The sequence below is a fragment of the Trachypithecus francoisi genome, unplaced genomic scaffold (genome assembly GCF_009764315.1).
Source record: "Trachypithecus francoisi isolate TF-2019V2 unplaced genomic scaffold, Tfra_2.0 Lachesis_group4, whole genome shotgun sequence".
In the NCBI taxonomy this organism is placed as follows: Eukaryota; Metazoa; Chordata; class Mammalia; order Primates; family Cercopithecidae; genus Trachypithecus; species Trachypithecus francoisi.
The window spans coordinates 137,794,382-137,818,675 of NW_022681469.1; the positions used below are offsets into that span (position 1 = coordinate 137,794,382).

At 42.8% G+C, this 24,294-nt stretch overlaps 1 protein-coding gene across 4 annotated transcripts in view; it reads left to right on the plus strand.

Moving 5' to 3' along the window:
* Nucleotides 1–24,294, plus strand: part of HECW1 (HECT, C2 and WW domain containing E3 ubiquitin protein ligase 1) — a 441,946-nt gene that overhangs the window by 302,554 nt on the left and 115,098 nt on the right. For 3 of the 4 annotated variants that reach the window (XM_033193922.1, XM_033193923.1, XM_033193926.1), the window contains 4 exons: nucleotides 11,285–11,427; nucleotides 15,785–15,885; nucleotides 17,449–18,801; nucleotides 24,041–24,142. In XM_033193922.1, the coding sequence (XP_033049813.1) occupies nucleotides 11,285–11,427; nucleotides 15,785–15,885; nucleotides 17,449–18,801; nucleotides 24,041–24,142 (1,699 nt within the window). The remainder of the gene's footprint in view (nucleotides 1–11,284; nucleotides 11,428–15,784; nucleotides 15,886–17,448; nucleotides 18,802–24,040; nucleotides 24,143–24,294) is intronic. The other variant, XM_033193924.1, reaches the window with a different exon arrangement.

The following is a 24,294-nucleotide window of genomic DNA, read 5'->3' on the forward strand; positions in this document are numbered from 1 at the left end:
GTTAATAAAATGCCTTTCATTTCTTTTCTTATGCTTGTTCAGCTTGTATCAAAGATGTCTTATCCTTAGAAAATGATTTGGGTAGCTGTCCCTTTTTTAAAAATTGTCTTGGTTGGCTTATATAAGACAGGGATTATCTGATCCAATAAGTTTTGGTAAAATGTACTTATAAGGTGTTCTGGTTACACGATATTTGATTATCAATTCAATTATTTGTTATTTATTCAGGTTTTCTACTTCCTCTTGAATTAATTTAAAAATTTTTATTTTCTAGAATATATATATATTCTATGTAAATATATAACTAAAAATGCTATATAATTAAAATTTATATAGAAATTTTATTTCTATATTTATTTATACATAAATATTAATTTATATATATAAATAGTAGCACTGCATACTATCTTGCAAATTCACAATGCACATTTGTATAATTAAAGGCTTTGAGACACCTAACAGTAAAGAAATCCCTTCACCCTTTTAACCTAGTACTTCAGAGTTCTTTTTCTTAGAATTGTCAACATCACATAGAAACCAGTTTCAGAGATCTACATCATATACTGATTTAAACATTAACTGTCAACAAATAACTTCATATTTGTTCAAAATATATCTCTGTTCTGCTGTTACTTGCCCTAATTTAGACTATCGCATTAGGTTTCTATCAGTACATAATAAATTGCCACAAATTTAGTAACTTACAAGAGCAGCCATTTATTATCTCACAATTCTATAGGTCAGAAGTCTGGGCACAACCTGAGTTCTCTGCTCAGGATCTCAGAGGCTGAAATCAAGGTGTTGGTCCACTTGTGTTCTCATCTAGGGGTTTGTCTGGTGAAAACATTGTTACCAAGATCATTCAGGTTGTTGGCATAATTGAGATCCTTGCTAGTTATTGGCCAGAGCAATCCTTGCTCTGACCCTCTCCATCATCAAAGCCAGTGATGGAGAATGTCCCTTGCATTGAATCCTTCTCACATTTGTCCCTCTGACTTCAGACAGGGCCCACTCTTTTTGTTTTTAAGGGTTGATCTAATTAGCTCAGGCCCACCCAAATAATCTCCCCTTTGACTGATTAATTCAAGGCCAGTTGCTTGGTAATCTAATCGTGGCTTGGCATCCAACACATTCACAGGCCCCGCCTGCACCCAATGGAAGGGGATTATACAGGGTGTATACACAGGGAGCAGGAATCTTGAGGACCATCTCAGAATTCTCTCTACCACATTTATTATCCTTCAGTGCCAACCTGTGTAGGTGGCCACACCCCACACCAGATGAAGAGTCACTTTGCCTCCTCTTCAGAGAAGTCCATCACTATAATATAATCCTTAGATTTTTTGCCAGAACAATAACTAGTATGAGTTGGGCTTTGAGTGTGCCATCTAGCATGCATAAAGGAGTATATTTAAGCCGACCCACAATCTTGGATTGTATTCCATTTTGCAGTATCATTATCCAGTTACCACAGGAAGTTGCCATTCATTCATTTCCTCATTTATCATTGCGCTCAGTTCATGTCACGTGTGGTTTCTGTGTACAAAGCTTTTCTGTGTTTCAGAGACATAACTTTACTGGCAATTGTAAGAGAGAAGCTGAAGACAGGGAGACCAGTTAAGAAGTTATTACAGGACAAGGAATGACAAGACCCACACCTAGACCAGTGAGAGTGGAAGTAAAGAGAAAAGAATGAACTCTGGAGTGAGGAAGAAAATTTAGACTCACTGACTGATTGGATATAGGCTCCTGCAGGTTGACCAAGGGTTGATCAAGGTTGACCAAGATATGCAGATGAGGAGCATCATGGATGATGACACGTGCAGAAGGCAAAGTTAGAATAATAGCTCTTTTCTTCCTTCCATGTTCTGGGTACTCTAAAGTAGGCACAAGAAGATCAGTTAACATTGCTTATGATCACACAGCAGATTTTGTTCTTAGTTTCCAGTCTGTTCATCCAATCCTATGCTTTCTTTATAGGTGTTTAAGTGAATCATCTCCAGAAGTAAAAGATTGGAGATATACATATGGATATAAATATAGATATGGATACAGATATAGACAGAATGCATATATGTGTAATATGTGTATGTATATATGTATATATACAAGTATGTACAGATATATAATATGCAAATATATAATATATACTTTTTATATATAATATACAATTATATGCATATTACCTATTTAAACACACACATACAGAGACCTTACTTCCCATTCTCCCAAATTACAACTAAATATTGGCCTAATTTGCCATAGCAGTACCTATAAATAAAATAATATTATTCTATTTTGTGGCTGAGGATTCTCACATGGAGAGAGATGGTGAAGGCTTGATGAAAATCCAGCTTATTGGCCGAGCGCAGTGGCTCAAGCCTGTAATCCCAGCACTTTGGGAGGCCAAGACAGGCAGATCCCAAGGTCAGGAGATCAAGACCATCCTGGCTAACACGGTGAAACCCCGTCTCTACTAAAAAATACAAAAAACTAGCCGGGCGGGGTGGCGGGCGCCTGTAGTCCCAGCTACTCGGGAGACTGAGGCAGGAGAATGGCATACACCCGGGAGGTGGAGCTTGCAGTGAGCTGAGATCCGGCCACTGCACTCCAGCCTGGTCAACAGAGCGAGACTCCGTCTCAAAAAAAAAAAAAAGAAAATCCAGCTTATTTGCTCTTATGCAAATATTTTGAGAAGAAATATAAACTTTCCATATATATATATATGTGTGTGTGTGTGTGTGTGTGTATATATATGTGTGTATATATATGCAGATTCGCTGCAGTTAGGCTTACGTTTCAGCGGTATGGTCAGTATGGTCTCTGGCACTTCCTTCCTAGGATAGAGTCAAACCACACACTACTGGGAGGGGCAGGTCTTCTCCCATGACCAGACTCCAAGGGCACCACTTCTTAATCTAAAACGCTGTTATGTTGCTCGTGAGATGGGGGAAGAATGCTCCTGATTCAATTCCTGCTCTACTAATGGAGTTGTCTATCATTGTCCTTGACTTTAGGCAGCACTATTTTTGAATGTCGTTTTTAAAACTAATGACTAGTGCCACCTGAATTGAAAGTCACATACATTGCAAGATTCTAAGGAAAAGTAGCTGTAGTTCACATGCTCCATTTGCTTCTTTCCTGTTCTTTCTCCTCCAGGGAGAACTTTTGCACAGAAAGCACCAAGCTCAGTCCATTTAATTCCCATTAGTAATAAATAATGGTGTTGGCTGAATGGTACCAGGCAGCCTCTTGTGAATGAAACCTGTGTTTCATTTCCCCTGTTTATATCTGGCTGCAAGAGAGGAGAGACAAAGCTAGATGCCAGTCTAACCGATGTCATGACTTATATCACACAATTAAGACTACCCTTCCTCCACATCATGAGGTATCTAATCTCCACTTCTGATTGGTATTCCCGCCTTACTCTTGAATATCCTCTACCCCTTCAAACTTCACACAACCCAAATCAAATTAACTTTCCTTATCGGTTTTCCATCCTTAACCTTTCCTGAATTTCATGAATTTATGAGTGTGCATAAATGAATCATTCTACCTCTGTTCTCACAGACTGGAGTCATCTTTTCTCATACCTCTCCCTAAATGAAAATACTAAGTGAAAATACTTTCTAACTCACGTCTGAAATTTCCCACGAAGTTTTCTCCTTTTTGATTATAGCATCACCCTCACGTCCATATTCTTACCATCTTAGCTACATTGAGGCAATAATGGGTCCCCACTATTTACTCTGCCACAGCCAGTGAAACTCTTTCTACCCGTGGCACAATCTTCCCTTTGTAATATCAACAATAAAAGCAGATCAAGTTAGGAAAAATTGCTAAGTTTATTGTCACACAAAAAGTACAGATTACAATCTTGGAGACTTAAAACCAAGTGGTAAGAAGCTCCACTAAGCAGTTACAACACAGTTTATAAAGCATAAAGGAGGAAGTATTTGATTTTTTCCATGATTGGCAGTTATACATTATAATTTTTCTTTTCAAGCAAAACAGAGCTGTTTAAGACGATTTGTCTATAGCTGTCTGGTTTAATTTCACTGAATCATGTGGAGAAGGATGTTAAAGCTTACATTTTGTGTTTGTAATTAGAAAGAGCCTTTCAGGGAAATTAAGATGACAAGTTTGGGTTACACGGTAATGGGCAGTTGGCCTTGGGGTATATCTAGACTGTGGCCTCTATTTTTATTTTTCTTGATTATTATTACTATTATTGAGATGGAGTCTTGCTCTGTCCCCCAGGCTGGAATGCAGTGGCCTGATCTTGGCTCACTGCAACCTCCGCCTCCTGGGTTCAAACGATTCTCCTCCCTCAGCCTCCTGAGTAGCTGGGATTACAGACGCCCACCACCACGCCTGGCTAATTTTTGTATTTTTAGTAGAGACAGGGTTTTACCATGCTGGCCAGGCTAGTCTCAAACTCCTGACCTCAAGCATTCCCTCCGCCTCAGCCTCCCAAAGTGCTGGGATTACAGGCATGAGCCACCTTGCCCAGCCCCATTTTTATTTTTCTTTAACAATGCCCAAGACTACAATTCTCCAGATGATCAAGGTCGACATGAATGACTCATAGTTTCCTTGACCACCGCAATCTTTTTGACCTTCAGTTCCATTCACCATGAGCCATCCATTCCTGCACTTAGACCCTGGATCTTGTTAAAATATCACAAGCCCTCCAGCCCTGTACAGTCTTCTATCCTTCCATACCCAGGCCCCCATTTCCATCATTCTGTTCCTTCATTGCTTTGGGACACACAGTCATTCAGCCTCTCTCTGCATTCCTAGCTATGTTACTCCTTCCACATGCTCTCAATCTTGGGAATCCAGGCTCGGGAATTTGTGACTCTTCCTCTCCCATATGCCATAAGTCTCACTGACATTTAACCAGTCCACACTCTGTCACCCTTTTCTCCTTGCCTGCTAGTCTTCCCCCCACCCCAACTTTGCACTTACCTTACCTGATCTGCCTCCTCCAGGCCTGACCCATCTATGGGCCACCCCTCAGCACTGCAGCAGTGACTTCTCTACACTGCAGATCTGAGTATATCATTTGTATGGTGCAGATCCTTCAGTTGCTCCCAGATGCCTTCAGGATAAGTCCAAGCTCTGGCCAGGAGGCTGTTCATGGTCTGGATTCTACATATCTATTCAATTTCATCCACAACCAGATCCTCCAGTATGACCCATATGTAGTAAGCCACTTTCAGTTCCCCAAGGGACTCATGTACTCTGTGAACTTCAGCCCTTGCCCATGGCACCCCTCTACCTGGAATGTTCCTCCCACCCCTTCTTCATCCCACTGAGACTTGCTCTTTTGTTTGTTTGTTTGTTTGTTTGAGATGGAGTCTCACTCTGTCACCCAGGCTTGAATGCAGTGGCACGATCTTGGCTCACTGCAACCTCCACCACCCGGGTTCAAGCAATTTTCCTCTAAAAGTAGCTGGGATTACAGGCGCCTCCCAAGTAGCTGGGATTACAGGCACCTGCCACCATGCCTGGCTAATTTTTGTAATTATTAGTAGAGATGGGGTTTCACCATCATGGCCAGGCTGGTCTTGAACTCTCAACCTCTGATCCACCCGCCTCGGTCTTCCAAAGTGCTGAGATTATAGGCGTGAACCTCTGCACCTGGCCAGTTGTTTATTTTTTAAGACTCAGTGAAAGCATTATGTTCTCTGGGAAATCATCTCTACCTGTCCACTGGGCTGAGCCTTTGGGAAGCCTTACTGTAGTATCTTCTGCTTTGTCATTGTCTGCCTGCAGTGTAACACTCTGAGGTCTAAGGTTAGAGGCTGTGGCCCCAGCACTCCAGCACAGAAGGGTGGTAGCTGTGTCCCAGCACCCAGCTCAGAGCCAGTGCCCAACAAATGTTTATGAATGAATGGAAACAACTTTCCCCCCTTTATTTACCAACACTCTCCTAATCTCTGCCTAAATTACTCATTATGCAACTGCTACCAGTTTACTTAATTGCCAATTAAATATTTCCTTTAGTTACCCAGTTTTAATTTCATTAAGTTCAATTTATAAAAGTTCTGTTTTAGAGGCGATCTACCTCAGATCTTTTCTGAAGCAAAATGGAATATAATAAGTTAAGCATCGTACTTCTATAAATGGCCTATTGAGTAAACAACACACATAAAATAAATAATATCCTCCTATATTGCAGCACCAGCCCTAATATCTCTCTGGAAGATTGAATATGATAGGAGCACATCAGTGGTTTTCAACAAGGGTGATTTTGTTTCCCCAAAGGACATGAGGCAATGACTGGAGACATTTTTTGGCTGTCATATCTAGGCAGGTGTCACTGGCATCTAATGGGTAGAGATCCACTTCCATCCACTGCCATTAATAAGAATGCTAACAAAAAACCAGCTATTAAACTCAGGCTTGAAGAATGCTTTACAGATCATTGGACTAAATGTTGAGGCCACAGAGGAAGATTTAGATTTGGTGTAAGAAATATTTTCCTAACTGTAACATTATTTGATATTAAAATAGATTATTACTGAGAGAACAGTAGTTCTCCACCGAGTTGCACAGTGGAGTCACCTGGGAACCTTTAAACACTACCAGTGTCCCGCTCTCTCAAGGGAGTCTAACATAGTCAAGAGTGGGACCCAGTAGTGGGTACTATTGTGGAAGCTTCCAGATTATTCTGAGAACCAAGGCTAAGACCCACTGGTCAAAGCAAAAGTAAGAATCCCAACACCTGCGCTTAAACAAAAGAAAGCTTTACTTTTAGCCAGAAGGGCCCTTGACCCTGTAGGAATACTCTATGCATCATGCTTGCTCATAGTGGACCCAGCGGTGGGCCTTGTACAACCGTCTTCCTGCTGTTGCTGCTCAGTTGAAAAGGTCTGACAGTTGAGTCCTAAAGTGAAGCCAACAAAGAGGATTCAGACTCTGATGAAGAAATGACCTATGGAACTTTCTTTTCTGACCTGAGTGCCAATAGTCTTTTGTTTAGGACAGTTTCACGGCTTGTGAGGAGGTGAGGAGCCATTTATTCACTGGTTGGCCCAAGCATGTGTCACAGTTGCTCTGAAAAGCTCAGATCCTAAGGTAAAGGACAAAGATGGAAAATAGCCAGACATCAGACCCCCAAGGATGCCCAGGATTGTCTTTTTCATTTCCACTCTGGCTTTCTTTCACCGGTGAGGTAAGATGCAAGGAGATAAAATTCCCAAAGCAGCAGAGGGCTTGGGGTAACAATACATACTTTAAAAAAAAAAAAAAAAAAAAAACCTTTTGCAGATATAGTTCACAAATTTGTCTTTTAACCAAGAAGTGGCCGTTTCTCTGGAAACAAAGAGTGGGCATTAGTAATAGGATAATCATAGCTTTTGTCTACGTGCTAAGCATTTGAAATAGGCCTACAGATGACTACAAACAGCGGTATAGGATTACTGGTCATTAAGAGCCAGCTGAAATGAGTCAGTAAACTTAAGACAGTTCAATAACCAGAGAGTCAAAAGGAGAAGGTGATAGCAAATCATGGGGCCGGTGGGGTCTGGAAAGAATAGGAATGGAGAGGGAAGAAACTTGGTCTAACATGGCGTGGGCCTTCTTTTCCCATTCTACAGGTGAAAATGCTGAGGTTTGGAGCAGTTGTGAATGATAGAGTCCAGAACTTGGATGTGCAGAGCTAGGAATAAAACCGAGTTTACCTCACTCCAAAGTTTCTCCCTTCGGAGCCTTGAAGTAAAGGCCAAGTCAGGGTAGCCAGGTGAAATCCATGATACTGGCTTGAGGCTCATGGGTGCAAGTAGCTTGCCCACAAACAGACAGACTTTTACATTTTCAGGACTACTCACTAGTTCTTAACAAAGCCTGACCTAGCTGGGCGTCTACATGGATTCCAGTAACCATGGCATGGAGACAAGGGCCTGGTGGGGAGAGAGGTCAGTGTCTGGGATGAAGGGATGGGTGTGTGAAGAGAGTTTAAGAAGAAAGTTGTTGTGGAGGGAGGAAAGAACCCAGAAGCTCCCACTAAGTTTCCTTTTTTGTTTTTTTGTTTGTTTGTTTGTTTTTTGCTCCCACTAAGTTTCATAATACATTTTGATAAGTTAACTTCAGTGTCCCATGTAGGCTACTGTAGGTAGAAATAGTCTCATTTTAATAAAGGTGATTATGTTTTTCCTTGTGAAAATAATAGGTGCTCATTATAGAAAGTGTGGAAAATACAGAAAAAGGAAATGGGGGAAAATATATTCTTACTTGGTAAAACAACTGTTATAAAATCTGTTGTAATTTTTTCCAGTCTTTTTTTATTCATATAATTCATATTATTGTGATCATGAATTGTACTTGTCCTGATTTTGTTACTTAACATTGCAAAACAAGCATTTTCCATCTTATTAGCATTTAGTGTTACATGTTTATTTATATATAAATTATTATAATTTAGAAAAGTATAAACTATTCTATCATTTGTGCATGTCACAATGTACCTAACCTATTGTTGGGCATTTAGATTAGAAAATATATTATAATACACTCCAGAATGGAATAACTAGACCAAAGATATAGAAGTTTTAAGGACCTGAGACAATCAACAGGGCTGGATTCTCACTTAGGAAGGCCTTTTTAGAGTAGTACCTATTCCTGGGTTTGATCCTCAAACTTGACATGCCCATAATTCAGTTTTCTCAGTACTGGGAATGATTAGTTCTTAGGAGTTACATAGGAGTTAACTAAAACTAATTTATAATGGCAATCACATGTACTACATGGTCACTGTGGAACTCGTTAGCACTGTGGAACTCGTTAGCAAATGTTTGTCAAATATTTCTGCGGTCCATCTCCCAGGCACCCTGTAGGATTATACTTCCTGCTCCCTGAGGGTGGCTGGGGCCTGTGTCTAGTTCTGAGGAGCTGTGTTTGGAAGTGAATACTTATTTGCAGGAGGAGCTCTTTGCCTCTGTCATTGTAACTGGCAATGCTTGAGAGGGTGGCTGCTCCATCAGCCCACAGTGAGAATGTGAGCAAGAAATACAACTTGAAGCCCCTGAGACCTGGAAGTTGGCTGTTAGTGCAGCATGCCCCAGCTCATCCTGACTGCCACAAAAAATATACTCACGTTAGCATGCCCAACTTATTTAATCTCTGTAAATAGAAATCAACTAACGTTAAAAGATTGCTAGGCCGGGTGCGGTGGCTCACACCTATAATTCCAGCACTTTGGGAAGCCGAGGCAGGCGGATCACGAGGTCAGGAGATCGAGACCATCCTGGCTAACATGGTGAAACCCCGTCTCTACTAAAAATACAAAAAATTAGCCGGGCGTGGTGGCGGGCACCTATAGTCCCAGCTACTCAGGAGGCTGAGGCAGGAGAATGGCGTGAACCCAGGAGGTGGAGCTTGCAGTGAGCCGAGATTGTGCCACTGCACTCCAGCCTGGGTGAGAGAGGTAGACTTTGTCTCAAAAAAAAAAAAAAAAAAAAAAATGGTTGCTGTTAGGATTCATCAGAATAAAAGAAAATATGTGTTTATTTCAGGTGTTTCACAGCCTTTGATCAATGGGACTGTAACATTCAATGTTAATTAAGACTTCTCCTCCCAAGTAGTTTGGGCTGGCCAATGCCAACCTTTACCTTCCCGTGTCTCCTTTTTACACTTGTAATTTTCACGTGCGTCCATGTGAAGAGACCAACAAACAGGTTTTCTGTGAGCAATAAAGCTTTTTAATTACCTGGGTGCAGGTGGGCTGAGTCTGAAAAGAGAGTCAGTGAAGGGAGATGGGGTGGGACCGTTTTACAGGATTTGGGTAGGTAGTGAAAAATTATAGTCAAAGGGGGCTGTTCTTTGGCAGGCAGGGGTGGGGGTCACAAGGTGCTCAATGGGGGAGCTTCTGAACCAGGAGAAGGACTTTCACAAGGTAACATCATCAGTTAAGGCAGGAACAGGCCATTTTCACTTCTTTTGTGATTTTTCAGTTACTTCAGGCCATCTGGATGTATATGTGCAGGTCACAGGGGATATGATGGTTTAGCTTGGGCTCAGAGGCCTGACATTAATGTTGACCAAGCCAACTTCTGATGGGCACAGTCTTCCTTTAATTGTTACTGTTTTATTTTAAAAGTCACACCATATACTATTTAACAAATGAATACTTTTTAAAATGTTTGTGTATATTGTTTTGAGATGGAGTCTCACTCTGTCACCCAGGCTGGAGTCCAGTAGTGCAATCTCAGCTCACTGCAAACTCCACGTCCCAGGTTCAAGCAATTCACCTGCCTCGGTCTCCCAAAGTAGGTGGGATTATAGGTGCCCACGACCATACCCAGTTAACAAATGAATACTTTAGAATCAAATGAAGTAAAACGTAAAAGACCTGCTTTCTCCCTCCCCTACCAGCCCGCTTCCTGGAGTTCAGTTTGGATCGTCCCCCTCTAGACATTTTCTCTGCAGTTCAAAGTACAAATGGAATCCTACTCTTCGTATTCTTCTGCGCTTTGCTTTATCACTTCATTTCTCGGGTGTCTTTTCATGTTGGTGCATGTTGATTCACCCCTTTCTTTTTAACGATGGAAGAGTTCTCAGTTTCAAAGATTTATCAGCCTTCACTTAACCAGTTTCCTCTTTCTAAACAGTTTTGTGTTTTTCCCCAGTCTTCTGCTATTGTTAGTAATGCTCCAATAAACATCCCTGTTAAATGTATCTTTTGCACACTTGCACAAGTTAATCCAGAAGGAAATCCCTAAAAATATAATTCTAGGTTGAAGGGATTTGCAGTTTAAATGCCAGTAAATATTGCCAGTTCCCTTCCCAAAGGTCAAATCAATTTGCATTCCCACCAAAACCGTGTGAGCATTCTTGTCTCTTCCCCCTCTCAAGGATACAGGGTATTACCAAACTTCTAGAAATCTCTTCCATCATAATCATGAAAAGCTATATTGCATTGTTGATTTAAAGTATATTTTCTTAATTACAGGTGAGTTTGTGCTTGTTCTTTCTTTAAGTATGATAATACCTTCAATCAAGTATGGTGAGGCTTTGGTGGCATTCTTTCTCTTTAAAGTGTGCTGATTTTACTGTTTGAATCTCAAAGAATAAGCCTGTTTTTAAGCCCTCAGGAAGCATCTTGTCGCTGCCCCTCATTTACTGAATAAACAGGGTTCACAGCATTTCTAAGACCCTTTATATATATGTATATTATAGCTGGGGTATTTTACAATGACAGCATCAAGGCAGATGGACTGGGAATTGGCTAGCCCTCCAACCTCTCAGTTAATTGATGTGACATATTCTTTCATTGCAGCAATTCAGTTTTGTGTCCTTGCCCACTGACGTGCTGGAAATTGAGGTGAAGGACAAGTTTGCCAAGAGCCGTCCCATCATCAAGCGCTTCTTGGGAAAGCTGTCGATGCCCGTTCAAAGACTCCTGGAGAGACACGCCATAGGGTAAACCTGTGACTGAGATCTTACTATCACTAGGTTCCCATCAACAGGCCATGCCCAAACGTGGCCTGTAGGCTGCAATAGTATAGTCTCACAGAGAGTCAAAATGTTATCACTATATTTCCTTGGCTTTTCCTACTAATTATGTTGCCTGAGCCAACATAAGTGTTTATTTGATTAAACAAACCCTTCCCTTTCCACTTGATGGTGTAACACTGGTTACTTACCCAAGAGAGTAAAGAATCCTATTAAAACTATTAAACAGTATTAAAAGAAGCCCTCAGTGGGGCATTTTTCTGTACGGGTAGAAACTCAAGTTTGTTTTACTATGAAGAATATTATTTCATTCATATATCAGTCTGGTATGTAAGATTTAATCATATGTGACATTTCCATAGCAAGATGAAATACTGGGTAACTACGGTAGAGTGTCTTACTTAGAGGACACTAGTATCTGCACATGCTAGATAACATGGATGAGAATTTGAAAGCATGATTCTTATGGAATGACAGCAGTTAAGATGCTCACAGAATTCAATTGCGTATGAGAATAGGTTTCGGTTTTGTCTCTTACACATTCATGTCCACTCATGGTTCTCATTAAAGTAGGCTATGACCAGATAACAGCCCTATATATAATCTGTATTTCTTTAGGTAACAGGGACTACATTTGAAAACACGAAATAAAGCTTTCTATTGATAAATATATACTTATATACAATGTAACTCTTACAAAGATAGCAAAAGAATGAGAAAAATATGCATAATTTCCAAGTATCTTAATTTAAAGTTCTTTGGATTATCAGAAGGACTTTGGAATCCTGATAATTATCACAGACATTTATTAATCATTGGAACTTTATGGTGTGCATGCAGCGGAGTGCACAGAGGCCTGCCACTAACTCTCCAACCAAAGGGAGCTGAGTTTATGGAGCTGCAGTCACGTGTCACACGCAGTGTTTGCACTTGTCATTCATGGTTGTGAGGATGAAACAGATAAAAAGTGTACATAAAGAACTTAGCATGGTCACTGGCACATAGTAGGAACACAAAAGAAAATGGTATTCCTTGTGACCTTTTTTATTTAATTTAGTCCTCATAATGCTTCTGTGACAGCCTTGTCACCATTCCTCCACGAGGAAACAAGGCTTCAAAAGGATCAGTAATTATGTAAACCCAAGGCTTGTGGGTGGCAGAGATCCAGCCGGAGGTCAGACTCTTCCCTGTGTCTCTCCAAAGCCCGAGGGCGATCCCTGCACAACAGGCTTCTCTCAGGGTTCCTGGGACTGATTCTCTAGTTTATTGTGGGCCACGCTTTTCATTTCTCTCCTTCTCTGCCCTACTGGCTGCTCTCACAGCTGTTAGCACCTCTGCCGGGGGGTGGGCTGGAGAACAAAAACAAGGGCTGTGTGGAATTCTTTGTACCGCAGCACCTAGTTCACTGCCGCCCAGCATGCGTTAGCTATCAATTTGTACCTATGGAACAGAACTTCTCTCTCCAGCTCGCTGCAGCCACAGAGCCCCTCTGCCCTCCCATGCTGACTTCTCTCCTAAGTCCAAGCTGCCAGCTCCTATCTTCTTGGCACTGTCCCGCTCTCCCAGCCTCCCACTGTGGAAAGGCACATCCCCAGCTGAAGGCAAGTTTCTGAGGTAGAAAAGGGTGTCCCCGACCAGAAGAAGGTTAGCTATGATTTTCCCAGTGTTCTTGCCACCCAGGGAAATGGAGAGCACAGATCGAGTGTGATTGAGCTTACACCTCTCCAAGAGGCAGCAACAGCAAGCCATGGAGGTGTTTTTCCTCCCACCCTCTTTGATGGGATGACAGACTGCGCCCTGGTGGCGGGGCAGAGCAGCTCCTCCTCCAAAGCCTTCTGCTTCCACAGCCCCTGGAGGCCACTTCTGTAGTGCTGCCCCTTCCGGAGGTGTCCCACTGTGGGTAGGAGCAGAGTGTTGGGGTGATGGCCATGGAAGCAGTGGCCATGCAGCCTTAGCCATGGCAGAACCCCATTGTGCACCCATAACAAAAGTGAATCCACTTTGCACCGCAGTTTCCCTCTGCCCTCAGCACATGCATTCCCTATAAAGCCCCCTGCATCGATGGCTTCTGAAACGTTTGGCTCCACCTGTACCGGCTCCCTCCCTGCCCTGAGATATTTGCATCTTTCCCCGCTGGGCACACACGCACTCTGATTTCCAATCCTACCTCGATTCCTTGGCCTGTAAAATCCCAGGCTTCAGTTGGCTCTCTGCCTCTAACTCTAACCATCTCACCTTTGCATTGAAGTGTCACTGTCTGCCTTGAACCATTATTTAGTGGTCCTACCTTATGCCCCCAGCTGGACATAAGCTATTTAAAGGCAGGAGCAATGCATGAAATGCTTTGTATCAACTGCAGCACTTTTCACATGGCAGGGGCTCAAAAACTATTTGTTAAGTGAGTGAAAAGCAAAAAAAAAGAAAAGCCCGGAAAGTAAATGCAAAGCATAATAAATGTAATTTTTGTGCCACTGTCTGATTGTCTTTAGGCCTCCCCTGATTTCAATTAAGTTTTGGGTTCAGGATGTCTTTGTTATGGTCGTAATAGATGTACTTAATAATATTGACCAAAGGCTCTTTCTAAATAGACAAAATACTGAGGTTCCTCCTATTTTTTTCTACATATAATGCTTTACTTAATGGACTTCTGAGGAACTCCAAACACTAAATCATGGCCTATCAAAGAACAATTTTAAGTCAGGGGCTTGTTGTTTATCTCATAATGCCAGTGTTTTCTAGAAAGAAACATTAAAACACTATCAGCCAGTGATTTATCTTTTTATTTTCATGTCACAAACTAATAAATGGAATAAATACAGAGTCATCTGAATAACAACTGGTTTGGGTGGGGCTATGTGTTTGTTACTACTGTGTACCCTGGGTTTGTTAACTCCTGAATATCCTAAGGTGGTCACTCTTCCTATTTAGGCCAAGTTAAGGGGTCATTTACTCTGCTGAAGCTGTATTGTTAATGAAAATATAATAGCAAAGTTTCAGGTTGATTGCCTCTAGAAAGTTTTCTTTTTATAATTAAGAAATTGCTTTGAGGGGGTGGAGGGGATGGCACGAAAGTCCAGGGTGGAGACTCGGGGTCCCTACATGTGGAGCCCTGCAGTTGGTGTTAAGTGGAAGTCTCAAGTCAGAGAACCCAACCCACAAGTCTTGCTCTGCTTCATCCTGGAGCAGGTGCCATTCTGTAGCGCCCACAGACTCTCCAGTAACCATGACAGCATCCTTTCTTAGACATTACATATATACCACAAGATATGTATCTGCTGGCACTGTCCATCGTTGAGGACATATTTGGAAAATGGCAATCTGCACAGGAAAAGCAGACCAAGGACATCCGTGTCTTTTTTTATTCTCTCTCTCTCTCTTTTAGAACACAGGTTGGCAAACTTTTTTGTACAGGGCCAGGTAGTAAATATTTTAGGCTTTGCAAGGCCCACAGTCCCTGTCTAAATTACTCAGCTCTGCTATTATAGCATGAAAGTTGCCACAGACAATATGTAAGCTAACAAGCATGACCGTGCTCCAATTAAACTTTATTTATGGACACTGAAATTTGAATTTCATATAATTTTCACATGTTACAAAATGTTACTCTTCTTTTGTTTCTTTTTCCAATCATTTAAAATATAAAATGTCACAGCCGCACAAAAACAGGTAGTGGGCCACATTTAGCCCTTGGGCTGTAGTTTGCCTACCCCTGCTTTAGAATACAGACAGTTAGTTCAACTTAATCATTTTTTACTTTACAATGAATTCAGCAGAAACCATACATCGAATTTTGATCTTTGATCTTTTCCTGGGCTAGTGATACATAGCATGATACTTTGGTGAAGCTGGCAGCAGCAGCAAGCCATAGCTCCCAGTCAGCCATGTGATCACAGGGTAAACAAGTGATACCGTACTCTACAGTAGACTGTATTCAATAAATTACATGAGATATCTAGTACTTGATTATAAAATAGTTTCGTTTTTGTGTTACGTGATTTTGCATACTTGTAGGTTAATGTAAGTGCTCCAAGCACTTTTAATGTAAGCTAGGCTAAGCTATGATGTTTGGTAGGCTAAATGTATTAAATGCATTTTTGACTTGCCAGTATTGTCCACTTTTGATGGGTTTATCAGGTCGTAATCCACGGTAGGTCGAGGGGCATCTGTATTCGATAAGGACTTCCTTACAGTTTTGTATTGCTGTTGAGCACATCAGGACTTCCCTGGGCTTGCCTGCCTCACCCACTGGTGTAGAAAGCACACTGCATGGTCATTAGGAGGAGAGGTATTGACCAGAACTGTGATGGTGCTTATTTCCTTCTAGGGATAGGGTGGTCAGCTACACACTTGGCCGCAGGCTTCCAACAGATCATGTGAGTGGACAGCTGCAATTCCGATTTGAGATCACTTCCTCCATCCACCCAGGTATTTTCAGCATGAACTTCATGTCTTGTCCTAGGCTAGTGTCATAAGTATGGTTCCTTTCTCTAAAATACAATAACCATGGTTCTCTCCAGACATATCCTAGGTTTTGTGGTTCTCTCTCTTCTCCATTTGAGGCCCAGAAGCCAGTGATCTATTCTGGAAGCCAGGTTGCTGTCCCTCTGATGGAGAAGATTCTCTTCATTCTAGTGACCCAAAGGTAGAGGTTAGACAGTGGACTGAAGATTAACAATGAGGCCAACATGGATAGAGAGCTCTGTCTTATTTATCATCCTACTCCCAGCACCCACATAGGTGTTTAATCATCACATACATGAATGAATGAATGAACGTGAAACATCTTTCTACCTAGTAACTAGATATAGACTAGCCAGTTGCTGAAGTATGTCATGTTGAAGAACTATAATTGTGCAATGAATTTTTATAATATCACAGAAAAACATGAAAAGTATAAATAGGACAGAAAACTCCAGAATCATCCAATATTCCATTTAATGCTAAACAGATTTCAAAATACGAATGATAATATGCCTCATAATTCTACTTTTGCTCTTCTTCTGTAGCCCCCATACATCTCAATATAGATCACACTGAGAACTGTTAGTACCTCCTGGACCATTTACAAGTTGCTGTTAAGTCTAATGAAGCTCTTAAGAACTTAAAGCCTGGAGTTTATCACTACCCACTCGTTAAACTCCAGGTGTACTTTCCTATGCCACTATACAACTTAGATTGTAAGAAAACACCTTGACTGTTTCGTCTTTTCAAATTCAGCCTGTTTCTATATTCTAAGAATACAACTGACTCGTCCTTTGGTGTAGCCATAAGGACAGCTTTATAGCTCACCATAGGGACTGATTTTCTTTAGTGAATTGCACTAGTGCATTTGAAATGGGCAGGAATCCAGTAGAAGAACTGCAGGAAGGTAGAGTTAAACACTGGCTACTACCCCTTGAATGGCTGCTTAGGGTGAAGACCTTGTTTTTTTTTTTTTCAAATTGGAATAAACTCTGAATGTTGGGAACTTTCCAGCCTGAGATATTGAATGACTCTGATTGTTCCCATTCTTCATCCAGCCTTTTTCTTCTCTCTGGTTGCATGAGAATACCACTTACCCCTTATGCCACCCTGCAGGACCTAAGCATAGGAAACATTCTGAGCAAATGCAATTAACTAAATAGAATCATCAAGGAGCTATAAATAACACCACTACTACCCTCATCCCTGGAAGTCATTCCATGTGGCAAACACTGCTGAGCACCTACTGTGTGCCCAGAACTGGATTAGTGCTAGGCTTCGGGCATTTTAACCAAAACATGAATTCCCTTGAAACAGATTTCGGAAATATATCCATGACTGCAAGTTGTTGTTAACATAGCAAGACAGAATTTTTCACTAGAGCTCTGGCCAGTGAGGAACCCTCATCAATCGACATTCAGTATCCTAATGTAGAAATCCCTTAGTGATGGCTTACATGTCCCACAGGGTATCCTAACACCACAGTGCTCTCTTCTGGGAGAAATGACATATTTTTCTTCCTACCAGCAGATGACGAGGAGATTTCCCTGAGTACTGAGCCTGAGTCAGCCCCGATTGAGGACAGCCCCATGAACAACCTGATGGAAAGCAGCAGTGGGGAACCTCGGTCTGAGGCACCAGAGTCCTCCGAGAGCTGGAAACCAGAGCAGCTGGGTGAGGGCAGTGTCCTGGATGGTCCAGGGAACCAAAGCATGGAGCTTTCCAGACCTGCTGAGGAAGCAGCAGTCATCAGGGAGGCAGGAGACCAGGGCATGGTCTCTGTGGGACCTGAAGGGGCTGGGGACCTCCTGGCCCAGGTGCAAAAGGACATCCAGCTTGCCCCCAGTGCGGAAGAGCTGGCGGAGCAGCTGGACCTGGGTGAGGAGGCGTCAGCACTGCTGCTGGAAGACGGTGAAGCACCAGCCAGTACCGAGGAGGAGCCCTTAGAGGAGGAAGCAACGACACAGAGCCGGGCTGGAAGGGAAGAAGAGAAGGAGCAGGAGGAGGAGGGAGATGTGTCCACCCTGGAGCAGGGAGAGGGCAGGCTGCAGCTGCGGGCCTCGGTGAAGAGAAAAAGCAGGCCCTGCTCCTTGCCTGTGTCTGAGCTGGAGACAGTGATCGCGTCAGCCTGCGGGGACCCCGAGACCCCGCGGACACACTACATCCGCATCCACACCCTGCTGCACAGCATGCCCTCGGCCCAGGGCGGCAGCGCGGCAGAGGAGGAGGACGGCGCGGAGGAGGAGTCTACCCTCAAGGACTCCTCGGAGAAGGATGGGCTCAGCGAGGTGGACACGGTGGCCGCTGACCCGTCTGCCCTGGAAGAGGACAGAGAAGAGCCCGAGGGGGCTACTCCAGGCATGGCGCACCCTGGCCACTCCGGGGGCCACTTCTCCAGCCTGGCCAATGGCGCGGCCCAGGATGGCGACACGCACCCCAGCACCGGCAGCGAGAGCGACTCCAGCCCCAGGCAAGGCGGGGACCACAGTTGCGAGGGCTGTGACGCGTCCTGCTGCAGCCCCTCGTGCTACAGCTCCTCGTGCTACAGCACGTCCTGCTACAGCAGCTCGTGCTACAGCGCCTCCTGCTACAGCCCCTCCTGCTACAACGGCAACAGGTTCGCCAGCCACACGCGCTTCTCCTCCGTAGACAGCGCCAAGATCTCCGAGAGCACGGTCTTCTCCTCACAAGATGACGAGGAGGAGGAGAACAGCGCGTTCGAGTCAGTGCCCGACTCCATGCAGAGCCCTGAGCTGGACCCGGAGTCCACGAACGGCGCTGGGCCGTGGCAAGACGAGCTGGCCGCCCCTAGCGGGCACGTGGAAAGAACCCCGGAAGGTCTGGAATCCCCCGTGGCAGGTCCAAGCAATCGGAGAGAAGGTTAGACCTCAAACCTGATCAGAGTGAGAATAGGACCGTCAGGGGGACAAAGGTGTCACCAACAGTTTAAAAACAAGAGGGGCGAGGGATCGGTGTCAAACGGGGTTGCTGGGGCAATGTATGCCTGTCTTGTACATATATGTGTGCATGTGTATCTGTGTTTGAGTATAGATGACTGTGAGTAGCTGACACGCCACCATGTCTCCGATACACACCAGGAATTATGACTGGTTGGATGTGAGCGTGCACTTGTATGTGTGCTTCTATGTTTGTTTCAACTAATCACCAGAAGTGGTTAGTGTACATGTTATCCTAGTCTTGACAGCAGCCAGAGCCCCAAGACTAGTATCAAATGATATATGTGGGAAATAATCTATCTACATTAAATGGATAATGTGTAAATATCTGCTGACTTTCAAAGCACATGGAAGATTAGCAATAGATGTTAATATTAGTTGAAGAACAGATTTTACCTCTGTTTTAGAATTCAACTAGCCCATGTACATACATGTAGATATGTCTAGCCTACATATATTTGTCATTATTTATGTCCACTCAATTCTTGTTATTACTGTTGGTTTTGTTTTGTTGTTGTTGTTGTTGGCTAATGAAAGGGAAAATAACATGATTGTGTATAAATCACTTTGTTTCCAATAAGAATCGAATCCAAAAGCTGCCACCATTAGTTTTAAAACATATTCTGTGTTTTAACCAAAGATGTTCTTTCTTAGTCATGCCTGTGGAATTATATGTGAAATTAATTTGCATTTCCTTATCCAGGAGTGGGAATTGTCTTCCAGTAAAGTGACAGTGGTATGACTGGGAAAAAAAAAAATTGAGAAGTCACATAATAATATGAAATAATTCAGTTGTTTTAAAGAGAAAAACATAGCCTCTGCTATTTTGCTGTTCTGCTGTTGAAATTAGCCTCCAACAAAAGGCGGGGTATTTTCTCTAGATTGTAAGCTCATCAAGGGCCAGAGTTGTGTTTCTTTATGTTTGAATTCTTAGCACCTAAACAATTGTAGGCTGAGGTGCCTACAGACTTTTTTGAACAGGAGCTAAAGTGAGCATTAAAAAAATAATTTTAAGTATTCAATAATGCCCGCTTCTACATTTCAGAAAAAGAGTGAGAGAAGGTGGCACGTGCAAAAATGAGAAACGCAAGGAAATTGGTAGAGAAAAAGAAACATAGGCAGAAAGGTCAAACACAGCATGGAAAGGCACCCACAAGGAGTGGGATGGAAAATCCCTCTTGTGAGGAGAAGGGAATGGGAAATGCCTTTCTGTCACAAGGATGTTTTGAGGACTTCCTTTATTCTAGGCCAGATGTAATGCACTGGGCACGGGAAAATGGATTGGCATCAGGTGATGTATGGACATTACTCAATAATTACAGCATAGTTAAAAAGAATACAACAAAGGGAGATTGGGGGATTCCCACATAAAAGGCACACGTAGGAGCTGGCAGGGATGTTGAGTTACAGAGGTCTGCAAATTTTTTCTATGAAGAGCCAGATAGTAAATATTTTAGACTTTGTGGGTCAAGAGTTAAAAAATTAAGTAACTGTTCTCACTAAAAAGCTTTTAGTACTGAAAAGTGTACTAACACTTTTCTTAGCTCAGAACCATACAACCCTGTTTTAGTGCACAGTCTTTTGGCCCCCATGTTGGGAGATAATCTACACATGGTCAGTTGAAACTTGGCTCAGTGTAGATTTATATAAAAGCATGTTTGACGAACAAAAGAGTCACATCCCTGCCGTTGAGAGAGAGGCGGAACAGTCTAGCAGGTGGAAGCGCAGAAAGTGTTTCAGGGCCACAGTGGACATCTCTGCATTGGCATTGGCAGTTTCTAAAGAAATGTCTAAGTTCCTGAACTCTGCAGCGTGTAAACACAGAAAAGGTTAAGAAGCACCTACGTGCTTCACTATGGCGATCACAAGGGGAAATACAAAGATTCCCAAGGGGTCTCTTGATCTCCTGAAGGCCATGCACGTGCTGGCATGTGACTTCTTCCCAGCCAGCCTTCCCCCTTCAGCAGTGAGTCCCCGAGCTAAGAGTGTCTGCATTGTGGGACTGTCCCTCACTTGCCACCAGGCTTCACAACAGCAGGTGCTTCAAGAAAGCAGGGCTTTGACATGACCTGCCTGATATGTGATTGTGTGGGTGACCTCTGCTTCCATAAAAATCCCTGTTGCTCTTTCGCCTTGACTTCCAAGACTGCAAATTCCTTTACTGTAGAAACTGCATTAGGTGGCTGGGTGTGTTGGCTCATGCCTGTAGTCCCAGCACTTTGGGAGGCCGAGGTGGGTGGATCGCCTGAGGTCAGGAGTTCAAGACCAGCCTGGCCAACAGGGTGAAACCCCATCTCCATTTAAAAAAATACAAAAAATTAGTTGGGTATGGTGGCAGGCAACTGTAATCTCAGCTACTTGGGAGGCTGAGGCAGGAAAATCACTGGAACCCAGGAGGCAGAGGTTGCAGTGAGCCGAGATCGCACCATTGCACTCCAGACTGGGCAACAAAAGCAGAACTCAGTCAAAAAAAAAAAAGAGAGAGAGAGAAACTGCATTAGATTAACTCATGTGGATTTGTTGTCCACGTGCCCACATAGATGAGGTGGCAACAATTTATAGAGGAACGCTCTTCTAAGTCTGAACTGACAACTATATGGGCTAGTATTCTTTTCATACTTTTTGCTTCATTTCCCTCTATGAATAGCTCCTTTTTAAAAGTTCAATTTAAAATAGTTCTTAAAAGACCTTCTGCAGACGAATGAAAAGAGTAGTATAATGTCATGGGTATGAGTTCAGGCCCTGGAGTCAGGCCTCTTGGATTTATATACAGTCTTCCCACTTCCTTGCCAAGTTACCTAGCTGCTCTGTGCCTCAGTTTCCTCATGTGCAAAATGGGTATAATTATAGAATCTCCCTCAACGAGTTGTTGGGAAAATTGAATGAGATTATACTACAAAAGCACTCTGCCTCCCACCAAGTGAGGGTTCTTCCCAGGCGGACAAGCATGAGGGTAGCTGTTTAAATGATGTTGTATAAAGCATCTAAAACAATCCTTTGAATTTGCATTTCCTGTACTTTATAATTCAAGGGACATTTTCACATTATTAGGTACAAATCACTTTGCTTCAAATAATATGCGGGGCAACCTATCTTTCTCTACAATTAGGTCACATAATTTATAAACAGAAGGGAATTTAAAAGGATGTCGCTTGCTTTTAGCTGAGGAATAGATCTCTTTCTGGGAGGTTCTGGCGGGTTTCAACACTTGCTTTGTGTTTGAGGCAAGGGTGATGATGTGGAGCCCTGTCCTTGTGCAGAATAGAACTGCTTGCTTCTTCAGTGCCTCCATCCATTCAGTCGGCTGAGATATGTCGGTCACATCATTGCATTTGCTTGGGGTTCACAAGCAGGTGGGATCAGCTCCATTAACCCCAGGCAGTCGACAGTATTGTATTTCCACTAGCTTGGAGGAGTAATTAACCTGATTGGTTGCCTTAATTTCAAGAGGTAAGTCTATCGTTGTTTTTAAAGAAACTAAATTAAAAATGCAGCAGCTGATGACATAACAACTGTACCGTGGTTTTGTTTAATTTCTGACACTAAGCACATATACAAACAAACATGAGTGTGGTATCCACTTAAACACAGAGCCCATCTTTGAAACAGCAGTCTGTCCACAATGAACTGGGTGCCGGCATGAGAGGAACCTTCATTGTTTTCCATTAGCGTCTCCAAGGACCCAGAGGATTTGAGTAACATACCAGAATTTGCTCAACAAATAATATTCTATATTTAACATTTAAAAGGACCCTTTGTTCCTGAATATATCTCTACTTCTGGTTGCCAGTTAGCTCTAGGAATTAAATCACAAAATTAAACCCACCTTTCTTCCTAATTAATTTATTTTTATTTTTGATCAGTTCTATAGAACTAGAGTGAGAAGAAATAATCATCCTTTCCATGTGTGGATATTCTAGGAAATATTCAGCATTTGAGATCCTACAACCATTTGACCACCATTTTTCAGTCTCTCTCCTTTTTCACCCAAGGGATAAAGGAACACTTGCTATTTGCATCAGCAGAGGACAGAAGAAGGAAAAGGCCTGACCCTTGCCCTCTGGCCCTTGAAGGCTTTTGCAAGAAAACCAGCACGGTGTGAGGCAGGAGGAACCGTCTGAAAAAGGGACATCCTTTGTCCTGGGCCCTTCTCACTCTGCAAAGATCAAGAGCACAGGCCTCTGATTATGTGACCCAAGCAGCTGGTGCTGCAGGCCTGCCTTCTGCATGGCTGCTCTACATGCCTGAGGACACCACTTCAGAACATTGTTCAGTTCGTTATAAGTCTGAACTGAGAACAATATAAGCTATGTCTGTTGTAGGTTTCCTTTTAATAATCTGAGGCATGCATCCTGTGGATATGTTTATTTCTAAACTTTCTCCGTGTCTGTCTTTCTTCCTCCTTCTTTCCCATTTCTATGTTTTGAGCTTTCCTGTCACCATCTTTCTGCTTTTTATCTACTTCCTTTGTCTCTTGTCCTTTCCTCTTTCCGGAGCACCCTGGCTTGTCTGATTTCTCCTCAAAATAATCTAGACAGTTCTGAGGCCCCTCAGCACCTTGGCTCCCCTCACCTACCCCCCAGCCTCCAGCTTTCCTACTACAGGAATTTACATTACATTCTTGGCTTGCCAGCTCCTTGACCTGTCTTGGAAAGGTAGCATCTAAGAATTCATTCCCCTCAAAAATCTGAAAAACAGCCTTTCGGCAGCCCTGTGATGAAACCTATCCAAGTAAGGAGGTGCCATTTTGCACAAGCCCAAGGAACTTTTATGGAACCTTATAAAACGCTGCATTTCCCTCAAACAGGCCTATTTCCTCCACTGGGCTGCAATCAGGCTCTGCTAATTTTCTCTTGTGTTCCTTTCTGGTGCCACCTTCTGATTCAGGAAATTCGGGTCATTACAGAATCAGACGCAAATCCTACATATTGGACTGTGTGGCACAGATCATTAGTTATGAAGTGTTTGGATTTTCTTCTTTTTTAAAAAAATATTTCCCCCTCTCATGAATGACTGTGAATGTAGCAAACTGACACACACACAAATGGATTTCCCGCTCTTTGGGGTTGTTTCTTGTGGTACTTAGTTTTACAGTCATGCTTTTTTGATGATGTTGCCACAGCAGTGAATGAATTTGAATGTATTGACTATCTTGTCCGTAGGTGAATGTCCTATACTCCATAATTCCCAGCCAGTAAGCCAGCTTCCTTCCCTGAGGCCTGAACATCATCACTACCCAACAATCGATGAGCCTCTTCCACCAAGTAAGCTTTAGTTTTTAAAATCTGTGTCTTAACTCTTCCTATCAAGTCTAAGCAGGTCAGTATGAATTTGTGTGTAAACATCTAAAGTCTTTCCCAACTCCGTGCCTTACACTGTTAACAAAAACCAATATGACACCTTCTCTAAAAACTGG